At 35.4% G+C, this 13,611-nt stretch overlaps 1 protein-coding gene across 6 annotated transcripts in view; it reads right to left on the bottom strand.

The window, feature by feature from the left end:
• Positions 1–698: 698 nt before the first annotated feature.
• The window catches only part of CEP70 (centrosomal protein 70), a 104,079-nt gene continuing 91,166 nt past the window's right edge, over positions 699–13,611 (bottom strand). For all 6 annotated transcript variants that reach the window (XM_036092152.2, XM_036092151.2, XM_036092153.2 and 3 more), the window contains 6 exons: positions 11,046–11,216; positions 6,100–6,246; positions 5,756–5,924; positions 5,268–5,382; positions 4,140–4,219; positions 699–1,427 (listed from right to left, as the gene is read on the bottom strand). In XM_036092152.2, coding sequence (XP_035948045.1) covers positions 1,366–1,427; positions 4,140–4,219; positions 5,268–5,382; positions 5,756–5,924; positions 6,100–6,246; positions 11,046–11,216 — 744 coding nt within the window. In that variant the 3' untranslated portion in view covers positions 699–1,365. The remainder of the gene's footprint in view (positions 1,428–4,139; positions 4,220–5,267; positions 5,383–5,755; positions 5,925–6,099; positions 6,247–11,045; positions 11,217–13,611) is intronic.

The raw sequence follows: 13,611 nt of genomic DNA, 5'->3' as shown, positions 1-13,611 counted from the left end.
TTATTAGTCAATTATATATCAATTAAAATGTTAAAAAAAAAAAAAGGACCTAAACAATAATTGCAGTACTTTACTTGTATTTTAAATAATTAAAACTGGATAAAAGTAGATCTGACAAGAGTCCACAGTTCTTCCTCCTAGTGGCACTGTCCCGCTCAGTGACCCTCCAAAAAAAACTCTGAGGCCTCTGAGGAAGAGTTTGAAAACCTGTTTTAAACTAAGAGCTAACCAGAGGCTCTTAAACTAGCTAACAAAATTTAAATTAACGTAATTTTTAAATTATATTTCTTCCTTTCAAATACTGTTAGATTTACAAACTGCCTCATAGCAATTTCTTGGAGTAATCTAATCAACTAAGAGTATTTACATTATTGAATATCCAATTACTTTTTCTACTTAACCCTCAAAGACACAGATTCTTTCACAAATTATTGGCTGGAGTTTAGAAATGTAACTGCAGCCTAACAAAACAAAGAATTTTAAATCTAGAAAGAGACTAGGCCTGCTAGATATAAAAGAATGGCGAGGGAGGGGGGTGCAGTAACACTGGTCCCTTAAAAAATCAGACTGAATATTGAGAACAGAGAATAAGCAGAAGGCAGCAAGAGAAGTATTCTTATATAAAATAAAATGCAGCAAGGCTCAGCCTTGTAAGAAAATATGATTCGTGCATAATATAAATAAGTCACTGAGGACACTTATATTTGGAAATTCTTCACAAAAACTTTATTTAAGATTTCATGTCCTTATAAAAAGTATATTACAACAAGATTGCAAAAAGATACTTTTTTTGATGAGAGACTACTATCTACTTATCTATATTACCTCATAATTCATTTCCTATCCTAACACAATGATAAAACATTTTTTCCTTCTTTTCTTCCTCCTGCTTTGAAAAGGCAAGTGCCATGAGGGATATCTTAATAGAATGTGCCATTTCCTTGCCAGGAAAGCAATAGGTTCTTATTGGCTGAATTCAAGAGAGCCACTGGCAATCCTTGTTCCCAGAATCAAAAAGGTCACTAAACCCTCAACTTAAATACAACCTTTTTATTATTTGCAACCTCTCTGAGTTTGTTTTACTCACACATTATATTTTAAAACAGTCTTAGACTTTAAGCACTGAAGAATTGCTTAAGAAATGTTTAAATGACTTAAAGTCAACTTACACTTCAGCTTACAATGTTTTCTATATAAGAATCTCAAAGTTAATAAAAATATAGATGTGAAGGACCCAATACTAAGAAGGGGATGAATTCTGAGAGTAAATACATTTATAACCCTGTCTCAAAGCAAGATCAGTCCTATAAAATACTCAGAATGTTAAGAATGCAATTTACACAGTAAAAATAATTTGATTTGTTTTCAGTATGAAAGTATTTTTAATTTCTTTACTGCAGGTACAATGGCATCCAAGTCATCAATTTCTGTAACAGAAAAACATGAATAAGGAAAGAGTAGCTTTATCTAGTGATAGGCTCAGATGAAATGAGAATCTCTATGCAAAGCAAACCTCAAACACAAAGGCAACAACATTAGCTCTTCTATGCACATGAAATTTTTCTCTAATACTGATGATAAGAGTGTCACTGATTCAGACACAGATGCTTCATAGGGCATCTGTTTGTAAAGCTACCCTATACCTACAAGTATCCCCTGACTCTGATAATAATCTCATTAGCAGTGTGCTCTTATTAAGTGATCCTACTGGCCACATTTGTGATATGTCATTGCTGCTTTAAATCCATGTAATTACATGGGTGAGCCTACATGGTGAAATCCTAGGTGAAAGCTGTCTCTTTTCTGGGTCCCTATCTGAGCACTTAATGATTTCTTCTCATGGAACACAGTCCTCTCCTTAATTCTATTGGAAAAATTTCTCATTAGTAGGATCATTCTTAGGTCTACCTTTTAGGATGAAACATATCTACATAATAAAAAGTGTGAGGCAAAGTACAAATCTCAGATGCAATGTGTTGAAGAGCTTAGTCTGGTCCAGCTTACTAGATCAACTAGTTCAGGTTCTTCTCTGCCAGATTCTTTGTGAATTTGATTTCTCTTTCTAAAACTGTCTTCTTCCAACCAGCCTGTTAAATTCACTGTCTGAAAGCTCTTGGCCACTGGAGAAGCAAGGTCCTTTTCTCTCATTATCTAGGCTCCAGCACTACAAGCCCCAGTGGCAAGTTCTCTAGATTCTTAACATTTTTTTCTACCTTATTCTGCTGGGCCACTGTTTATAAACTCATTTTCCTTTATATAAAACATGCTTCCTTAGGTTCTACCTCTCTTCCTCCATGTTTAGCTGAATTTTGGTTGCTTTTCCTTTAACCTAAACGTATAGCCCATGCTACTTAAGCTCCTGACTTCAGTCAGAATACTTGTCTAGATCCACTTACAAAGTGTCAAGATACCAGAAAAAAATATAAGCAAGTCTACAACAGAGAATTTGATTCACACCTTGCATCACCTGTTTTCTCACTAAATGAGACACTGCCTTATAAATGAACCTTGCAGAGAAGGATCTTGGCTAATATGAGAATATCCTCAGCTAATCACACCACTTATATGAGAAAAACAAAGTCCTTCTCCACATCTGGTATTCAGTACAACACTCTGTAGCTGATGCTTAAAATGACATCTAGTAATAAAAACAGTTATATTTGCCAATCAGATTTAACTTTCCCAATGTTAAGTGTCATTTTTAATTCCAGAATTTCAACTATGACATAAATACAGAGTTCATCTGCAGGGAGACATGGCTTCTTGAAGTAAATGATCCCCCATGAACCATGAGTGTCATAATATCTGAGAGGAAGTTTCTATAAAAGGATTCTAAAATAAGTGTTACCCGCACACCTATTAAAATGTTTATTAATGATGAGAACTTCCCTGTTTAACTGCTACCCCAAAGCAAGTAAAATCATATTATTCTATGAAACTAGGGTCTTTGGGATATGAGGCAACACATTTCTACAATTTCATGTCTCATCTTAAGTTTAGCTTTCAAATTACATTTTCCCTTGCTATGATCTTTTCAAACATATGAGCATGCCTAAAGCACATTCAGTCACTGTCTCCCTTGCTTCCACAGTCTACATAAAACTGGCCACAAAACTTCCTTTATGTTTACGAGGCTAGATATTCCAGTCAGATGCTTCTTTTCATTTATTCATCTTCTTACCAAATTTTAATTTACTCATTCCCTTATCTTCTATTAAACCTCATTTCTTCTTCTAATTTAATTTTATTATTTTTTTTTATGTGAGCTCTCTGCCCAGTGTGGGGCTTGAACTCACGACCCCAAGATCAAGAGTTGCATGCTCTTCCCACTGAGCCAGCCGGGCGCCCCTCTTCTTCTAATTTAATTTCCTATGTCAAGGAGGCATTCTTTAAAAAAAAATCTTTCAAATGAACTATATAAAAAAAAAATTCATCAGTGAATAAATCACTTTAAACCTTAAAAAGTGTTCTTAATAGTAAGATAAATTACTTTTATAGCCATATATAATCACACTTAAAATAAGAGCCTTGGGTTTCTATTTTGCCTATGATTCCTAAGCAAATTACATTTTTCCCTTTAAAAGATAATACTAATAACAAAACCCTCAATCTGACCAAGAATACAAATATATCTTTTTCCTTCTACAGATTTATAAATTTATCTTTCTTTTCACAGATGTTTACTTTACATTACTTCTTATCACCTGAGAAAGAAATTTAATTTGTATATTTTAAATAACATAGTAGGTAAGTTCTATCTTAAAAAAAAAGAAGGCAGAAAAAAAAAAAACTAAACACCTTCAAGATCATAAATTCTATGAAGATTTCTCATTAGGCCACGCCAGAGTCAGGGTTAACCTGGGCCTAGCCAGAGTAATACCATTTCTCATTTTATGGTTTCAAAGTAAAGGCAATCCGTAGCTCTTTAAAGGATATGTGCTTCTCTGTTTTGTAGACCACACCAACCAACTCTAATTACAAGTTAGGAGTGTATTTCCAGAACTGTTAGTGGTTTTTAGACACTTTCTACCAAAACACTCTAGGTAAAAGCACTAATACAGTGACTAAGGAACACTCATCCCTCAAACCCACTGACATCTTAAGACTCGAAATTTAACCACCACCAACAAAGAGCTTACCTAAGATTTCAAGTAGATCATTAGTAAATGCCTGAAATGCTGGGAAAAATTCCTCATGTTCTTCCAGTTTGTTGATAATGCTTTTAAAAAAAAATGCACAGTTTACACTGAATTTCCAACTTAAGGTTCTTGCATCTGATTGAAATAAAACATTCTCAAAATGGAAAGAAATTTCCTAATTTCAGTATAAATTTAATAATCATTTACTGCAATCCTTCCTTTTTAAGGTCTTTGTTCATCTAATACCACTTTTCTAAAACAAAACAAAACAAAACAAAAAACCAAACTCTTATTAATCATTGTAAACATGTGTCCCAAAGTTAAATTTAACATTCCTAATGTGGAAGACTTTCCATTTAGCTTGAGAATTTTCAAGAGAACTTGCTTTTTAACATTTGCTAAAAATTGTTTTTTATATCCCGTATTCTATTAAACATTAAGAATAAGTATCAGTCATCAGTATAAATGTGGGAAAGGGGAAAAAGACCAATAGTGAGACATACGTTCCTTTTAAAAGCATCAAGTATGAGAAAACTCAAGTGTCAGATCTTCCTAGGATACTTGCAGAATATATGGAATGGGTGGTATATGTCTGTGTTCCTCTTCCCATACGTTGTAGTATGAAATTGGCGGGGGGGGGAGGGGGAAGCGTTGCTTTACTATGTTTCCATATTTTAAAAAAACATCAGTTTTATTTTAGAGATGACTAGCTTTTAAAAAAACTCGTTAACATTTATTTTCTAATCAAATAATAAATACACTGTTAGCAATTACTAAGCGACCTATAGTAGTGTACTAAAAATAAGACTTGTTTATATACTCTGAATACTAACATGAAGTTGCTAACAAGGTGTGAATTTCTCCATATATAATTTCCCCTGGGAACAGGCTTATAGCAATAATGCTGGAGTCCTGACCCACCCTATGTAAACTTACAGGCCCTACGATCTATTTTTATCTTGAAAATACTTGGCATTCTCTCCATCAATAAGGTGTGAGATTATTTTAGACTGTCAAATTATTTAAAAGATGCTATCCCAAACAGGAAAGATAAATAACTTATGAAGTTCTGAAAGTCTTTAATTTCACCAATCCAAGCATTGTGGAAGATACTTTTAAAATAAATACCTTTGGAGGTCTTCAGGTCCCAATACCTGCATAACCTGTTCATTCACATCCTCATTAATCAGCCTACACAATTTTCCAACTGTGTTCACCAACACACACAATGAAGATGAACTATCTGAAAGAGAGAAATAAAAGGATATTTTTTAAAAATATTTATTTACTTGACAGAGAGAGAAAGAGAGCACAAGCAGGGGGAGCAGCAGAAGGAGAGGGAGAAGCAGGCTCCCCGCCAAGCAGGGAGCCCCATGTGGGGCTTGATCCCACAACCCTGGGATCATGACCTGAGCCGAAGGCAGACGCTTAACCATCTGAGCCACCCAGGCGTCCCTAAAAGGATATTTTAAAAGAGAATTTCATCATCATTAAATCAAACATTTTATGCTTTAGTTATCCTCAATTTTCTTACTTTTCAATTTTTTAACCTACTTTTTGTTGATTTATTAGGAATAATTCTTAAACGGGGGCCAGAAAGGACAAAGAGTCATCACCTAATTCTAAGAGTTCTTGGAGGTTTCTCACAGCATTGTTCATTTCTCCAAGCCTAGTATAAACTTCATTCATTCGAGGATAGACTCCATTTAAAGAAGGCACATCAAATAACTTTTGGAAGTGAGAAACAATAGCTTGCAAAGTTTTTAAGTTTGGCATATTGCTGTCCTGTCCAAAAGAGGGAGAAACAGTTCACATGTTAAAATAATCCCAAGACTTTAATAAAAACTTTAAAAAGAGAAAAAGAATCTTAGTAGAACAAATATCAATATCTGTATCACTATCAGTTTTTAAGATAAGATTACATTAAAATGTGAACATTTACATAAGTATTATGCATTACCTTTTCCTTATTTTCAACTTCTTCTAACATGGTATCTACTATAAACAACAGATCTTCAATTCTGATACCTTCATTTTCATCCTGCTTTTTTAAATTATGCCAAGGCACCAGTTCTGCAGATAGTATTTTCAAGGACTTATACAAATCCTTTATAACAAAAGAAACAACATGGTATTATTGACCTTAAAAAAGTTTCCATAATAATGCTAATAAAATATAATTATCCAGGCAGGTTTAATATATATAAACCATCATCAGTACTTTTTAAAAATACCATTGCCAGCTTAGAAAAAATCTGTTAAATCTGTTTTCTCCAGGTAAATATAGGGCTTACAAAAAACATGATATATTGATTATCTGAAATCTGGATATTTAAAGTAATGATGTTATTTATTAGTAGTATATGTTATTTAAGTAATTATTTTTGAACTATTGATGGATAAAAAATAAGCTTATCCTTTATATTTTGGCCTTGAATAATTTTATAACAGATTTATTGAGATATAATTCACATAAAATTCATTCTCTATAAGTGTACAATTCAGTAATTTTAATCAGTTTTCAGAGATGTACAATCATCACCATTATCTAATTTCAGAACAGTTTCATCACCCCAAAAAGAAATCCCATACCCATTTACTGCCATTCCCCATTCTTTCCTATCCCCAGCACCTGGGTCACTACTAACCTACTTTCTGTTTCTATGGATTTGCCTTTATGTGAAATGCCCACAATAGGCAAAACCATAGAAACAGATAAGTGGCCTTTTGTGACTGGCTTTCCAGATAAAAGGCCCTATAAGTGGGCTTTGTGACTGGCTTTCCTTCACTTAGGATAATGTTTTCAATATTCATCCATTATAGCATTTATTTCTGGGCAGGTTTTAATTTGAAAAACTAATTTAATTTAAAAGATTCTAAATTAAATTAATTCTACTTAATCTTCATGACAGCCTACTTAATTCTCTTGGCCTAGACAGGTTCTCCTAATTTATTTTAAGCTGTGCACAAAGGACAGAGCTACTTGAAGTTTAAAACTGGTCAAACCGATAAAAATTTACTGAGCATTTGCTACGTGCATGGCACAGTGCTTGGCCCTTTAGAACACTGCTGTCCAAAAGAAATGTAAGTCAGAGTAATTTTATTTACTTATTTTTTGAATATGATAGTTGACACACAGTATTACATTAGTTTCAGGTATATGACTTAGTGATTTGACAAGTTTACACATTATGCTATGTTCATCCCAAGTATAGCTACCATCTGTCCCATTACATTGCTATTAAAGTACCACTGTAAGTAATTTTAAATTGTTGAGTAGCCACATTTAAAGTAAAAAGAAACAGGTAACATTAACTTTAATAATATCTTTGGTTTAACCCACTATATCCAAATATTATCATTTTAATACATAATCAATATTTTGTTTTTTTCTATACTCTTTTAAATCTGGTAGGTATTTTAAACTTGCAGCACATCTCAATTGAGACTAGCACATTTTAGGTGATCAAAAGCTAAATGTGGCTAGTGGTTACTCTATTAGACAGTGCAACCCTAAAATACAGAAAGAAGTACAGGAAATTCTTTTTCCAACTCTCCACTTATTTATCATTCTCCAGTGAATGCCCAGACCTCACATATTGGTATCTGTAACCTTTCATTTGTTAAGAAGGCAATTACTATTTCAGCAATTCAAGGCAATATGTCAGTATCAAACGAATGTTTTAAACAATAACTGCCACTAGAATTTGAAAAAGAAGTCAGGAAGTTGCAGCATAAATACCTTCATTAACTAATGCTTCATCACCAAGGTGCAATTATAAAGAAATGGTCTCCAGTAAAAAGCACACCAAATATAAATTTTGCTTGGGAATAAAGTATTAGATAGGTAAGATAAAGAGCTGTTCTTGTCTTTGAGATCATGACCTGAGCCAAACTAGGAGCTGGATGCTTAACTGACTGAGCCACCCAGGCACCTCATGTTCATCTTTTCTGATTACCTCCCCAATGCCTTGAACATAGTAAATCATCAAGCCCTGAAAAATCTAAAAGAGGGTCTCCTGTGTTCTCCACATTGCTCAGCTGTGGGGATGTAGACGTACAACCAATGTCCTGTCTTTGTACAGCAGGCCTCTGGAGCACTGGGGAATGGGAAAGCCACAAGGTGCAACAGCATACTGGATTGGGAAAGCAACAGTATCTAGCTCAACTTTCCCGAAAAGGTGAGTGGGAAGACAGAAGGAAGAAAACAGACAGCTCCTTCATGCCTTTCCCATCCTTCTCTTTTAAGCCAAATCTAACCTGAGGAAAAAACTAATCTAGGAAGATGGTTGTCCCAACCTTAAAGGCTACTACAACACAGAAAACCTTTCATATGAGGCCACAAAGAACTTACATAGTTTCTCAATTTGGATCCTGATTCCGCAGTAATAAATATCTGAAGCATTGCCTAAAATCCATGAGTTACTTCAGCGGCAGAACCACTAAATTCGTCTCAGGGGTCCTTGGACTATTCTAATTATGTAGCTTACTCTCCTTGCCTCCTTCTAGTGGAAAAACTATACAGTAGCAAGAACTCACCACCACTGTAAAGCTTTTCTTGGGGGTTCTTCCTCTTCCAGAATCTGGAGCACAAGTCATCTACCTCATTCACTTAGCACTTTATCACTGGCTGTTTTTTTAAAGATTTTATTTATTTATTTGAAAGAGAGTGAGAGAGCACAAGCAGGGGGAGGGGCAGAGGGAGAGGGAAAGTAGGCTCCCCGCTGAGCAGGGAGCCCGATGTGGGGCTCGATCCCAGGACATCAGGATCATGACCTGAGCTAAAGGCAGACACTTAACCGACTGAGCCACCCAGGCGCCCCCTTTCATGGGCTGTTTTTATGGCATTCATTTCTTCTAATGATATCTTGAATGGTTAAATTTTATTTCGTGTTTTTTAGCAAGTTGTATCTCCAATTAGTCTGAATCTTGTGTTCATTTTTTAAAAAGATTTTATTTAATTTATGTGAGAGAGAGAGAGCATGAGCAGGGGTAGAAGCAGAGGAGGAGAGAGAGAGAATGTGAAGCAGACTCCACGCTGAGTGCAGAACCAATGAGGGGCTTGATCCCACAACTTCGAGATCATGACCTGAGCCAAACTAGGAGCTGGATGCTTAACTGACTGAGCCACCCAGGCACCTCATGTTCATCTTTTCTGATTACCTCCCCAATGCCTTGAACATAGTAAATCATCAGTAACTATCCATTTATTTGATTCTTCCTTTTGTCTCCTTTCTCTTCTAGTCTTTTAACTTCTCTTGGGAAGGCTGGGCATGTTCTAGCCCATCTTCCTTGAGAGGAAATGAAGTAGGGTTAGCACAATGGGGCACCGGGGTGGCTAGTGAGATGTCTGACTCTTGGTTTTGGCTCAGGACATGATCTGATGGGTCATGGGATCAAGCCCCACATTGGGCTCCCTGCTCAGCAGGGAGTTTGCTTGAGGATTCTCTTCCTCTGCCCCTCCCCCAACTTGCTCAATTGCTCTCTCTCTCAAATAAAAAAATAAATCTTTTTAAAGTGGTGTTAGCACTATTTCCTCCTACTGGGAGAACCCCCTGACAAGCAGTGACTGGGTTTACATAATTAACCACTAATTATTTACCCTCTGCTAAGATATAAACTGGAGAGACTCAGGTCTATAAGACAGGTATATTAATCTAACACTATCACTCAATTAAAATGTTTTCTATTTTATAGCTCTATCTGATCCCTATATAAAAAGGGAAGGCAAAATTAGGCTAATGTGAAGATTCTTTCATCATTACAGGTATGTTTTCATTAATTTTTTAAAATTCAATATCATCATCTTCATTTTGTTGTCTTGGAATTTGTTATTCTGCTTCATTCTTTTGACAAATATCGAGCACTCATTATGTATCAGGAGGTTCCTTGGGACATATCAGAGAATAAAAAAAGGTAAAACTCATAAAGCTTATACATTCTTACACATATCTTCTGTATCATTTATACTTCATGCAATAAGGTTTCTGTTGACAAATACTGTTACTGAATCGCATCCTATGAACAGAGGTAGTGCTATATATATTAGTTATTGAAAAATCTAAAGATCAGGGGTGCCTGGGTGGCTCAGTCGGTTAAGTGTCTGACTCTTGATTTCAGCTCAGGTCATGATCCCAGGGTCATGAGATCGAGCCCTGCGTCAGGCTCCATGCCTCCATGGAGCCTGCTTAGAATTCTCTCTCCTTTTCCCTTTGCCCCTCCCCTCTCTCTCTAAAAAAAACAAAAGAAAGAAAGAAAAATCTAAAGATTAAAGGGAACAGAAACTAAATATTAATGACCTTAGCAATTCACCTTTCAGTGAACTACTCAACAAAAACTGAAAAACCTGAAGATACACGATAAATACACAATAACTCTAGAAACTGAAGAAATTTTTATCTTTCATGGATAGAATAGGTAAAAGTAGTATTGGCTGCTACTGAACTATTAACTGCTCTACAGAATAGGCAGATGTGGACAGTTTTGAGAGAAGGAAAATAATTTAAAATATGAAGAGGGAAAAAAATCCCTAATTAAAATGGAATGAAGGATAAAACATTACATCTCAAGAGAAGTAAGGGCCAGGAAAATCTGTAGCATGGAGATACCAAAAAGAGGAAGATGAAGGTAGAACAGTGAAGGGCCCAGAAGTACAAAACAGATTTTCAACATGGCAACAGGCCTAAAAAAAGTATTTGGTAGAACTTTACAGGAGGTAAAGCTTATAGTAATGATAACATCAAATAGGTAGTACTTAAAACTGATATGGTAAGTAGCAAGTTTTAAGTTTTAAATAAACTAAGCTATACAGATAATACAAACAAAAAAATGAAGCCTAGTCCTATTAATAAAGCCCAGAGACTCCAATAGATTTTCAAAGCATGTAAAAAATATTCAACCCCTTACCTTTAGGGAAGTCAGTTGATCTGCCCACATTTCTATTATAGGAATAAGATGCTCAAATCCACAATCCTGAACAAGATCTTTATTAAAATGTTGGGCTCCTCCTTTGCTCTGTTTATAAATTATTACTGGAGCTCTTGGATTGTGAACAATTGAATTGATGCTATTCAGAACCTTAAAAAAAAAAAAGAATGTTTTTAAGTTGAAATGTTTATCATAGTCTTATCAAAGTGATTTAGGTTAAGGAAGTGCTTTATATGTCAACGTATCATCATTTTCAGAATTAATTTTAGGCATTAAGAGGTTCTTTAATAGTACTGACACCTGTAATGTTAACAGCAGTTTTATCAACATAATTAAACATATAAGTTCTAATGAGAACCAGAGACTCCAAAGAAAAGCTAAAATGCATTTTCAAATGATATGGACTTTAAAGTAGATTATGAATGACCTATTACAATTCACACAGGGAAAAATAATCATCAATACATCCTTAGCTAGAGTCTCACATTTCTCTAATTCTATCTCCTCGTATTTAAGCTAAATCAGATGTTGAAAGGGGGCATTTCCTGTTGTCTCATAACTTCAGTTAAAGTTCAGAGTTCAAGGACAATGAAAAATAAAGTCCAACACATTCTATACAGAAATCCTGGAAACATCATGCCAATTCTGGAAACCCCAGACCCAATTCAGAGAACTAATCCTTAAAATGCTGTTCCTCTACAACCACTCTCAGTACCAAAATCTGTATTATCAAGGTTCTACAGAGAAACAGGAACAATGTGTATGTATATAAACATACCTAAAAAGATTTATTATAAGGAATTGGCTCACACAATTATGGAAGCAGGTAAGTCCCAATTTCTGCAGTAGGCAAGCTTGGACCCAAGAGAGCCAATGGAGTAGTTCTAGTCTGAATGTCCACAGGCTTGAGACCCAGGAAGAGACAGTGCTTCAGTTCAAGTTTGAAGGCAGGAAAAAAACTGATGTCCCAGCTCAAAGGCAGTCAGTCAAGTGGAGCTCCTTCTTACTCAGCCCCTCTGTTTTAGTCAGGTCTTCAAATGACTGAATGAGACTCATTCACATTAGGGAAGGCAATCTGCTTTACCCAGTCTGCCAAATCAAATGTTAATCTCATCCATAAACACCTCACAGACATATTCAGAATGATGTTTGACCAAGTATCTGGGCACCCTGTGGCCCAGTCAAGTTGATACATAAAATGAACCATCATAAATACCCACATAATCTCTGCCTAGATTTAACAATTGTTAACATTTTCCCATATCTGCTCACTTAGCTGAACTTTCTAAAGAAAATAGACATGATAAAACTTAACCCTCAAATACTTAAGTATGCATCTCTTAAAAGTAAGCATATTCTCCTACAAAATCCTAACACATTATACATAAGAAATTTAACAGTAATTAGGGGCACCTGGGTGGCTCAGTCAGTTAAGCATCTGCCTTTGGCTCAGGTTATGATCCCAGAGTCCTGGGATGGAGTCCCACATAGGGCTCCCTGCTCAATGGGGAGCTCGCTTCTCCCTCTCCCTCTGCCGCTCCCCCTGCTTGTGCTCTCTCACTTTCTCTCTCAAATAAATAATAAATAAAATCTTAAAAAAAAAGAAATTTAACAGTAATTCCCTAATATCATCAATCCCTGGAGTAAATCTTAAGTATCTTTTTTTTTTTTTTTAAAGATTTTATTTATTTATTTGAGAGAGAGAGAATGAGAGAGAGAGAGCACATGAGAGGGGGGAGGGTCAGAGGGAGAAGCAGACTCCCTGCTGAGCAGGGAGCCCGATACGGGACTTGATCCAGGGACTCCAGGATCATGACCTGAGCCGAAGGCAGTCGCTTAACCAACTGAGCCACCCAGGCGCCCAAATCTTAAGTATCTTAATATGTACAGTATGTGACTATAACCCCTCTGCCAAAAGCTATGAGTTCTACCAAGGAGAGGAAAGGAAGACCCAAAACAGCAAGTTTAAACAAAGAAGAGTAAAGCCATTTCCTTATTTACCACCATCAAGCCCATACCATTTAATAAATAGCTATATAAGTATAAAAACAAGATACTATTTTGATCTCAAATCTTTGTCCCTACTCATACTTCAAGCTATAACTCACAGGTCTCTTGGTACTAAGATTTCAGATGTTTACTGAGGTGCTTTTGTTTTGAGTTCAAGAGAGTATTTCAACATTTTCTTCTCTTGTATTTAAACACATTTCAATGGAAAAATTAATTCCCCTCCACAGAATTATTAATGACAGCAGAGCATATTCTTATGACTTGATCACAATCAGGTGAATGGCAGCAAAATATGTATTAACAGTGGGGAAACAGTAAAATGACAATTACGAGAGAGATGGGAATTTAAAAAAAAAAAAACTCAAAAATAGGCCTTATCTATTCAGAAACAGTTTGTAGATACTAATAAACTCTTGCTATGGATAAAAACTGTATCTTAAGAGTAATCATTAGACAAATAGAAAAGAATTAAGATGACAAATGTCCTAAGTACTTGAAGAGAAAAAAAGACAAATCTCAACCCAGCAAATGTCAG

Source organism: Halichoerus grypus, chromosome 1 (genome assembly GCF_964656455.1).
Source record: "Halichoerus grypus chromosome 1, mHalGry1.hap1.1, whole genome shotgun sequence".
Taxonomy (NCBI): domain Eukaryota; kingdom Metazoa; phylum Chordata; class Mammalia; order Carnivora; family Phocidae; genus Halichoerus; species Halichoerus grypus.
This window is presented reverse-complemented; position numbering and strand designations above follow the sequence as displayed.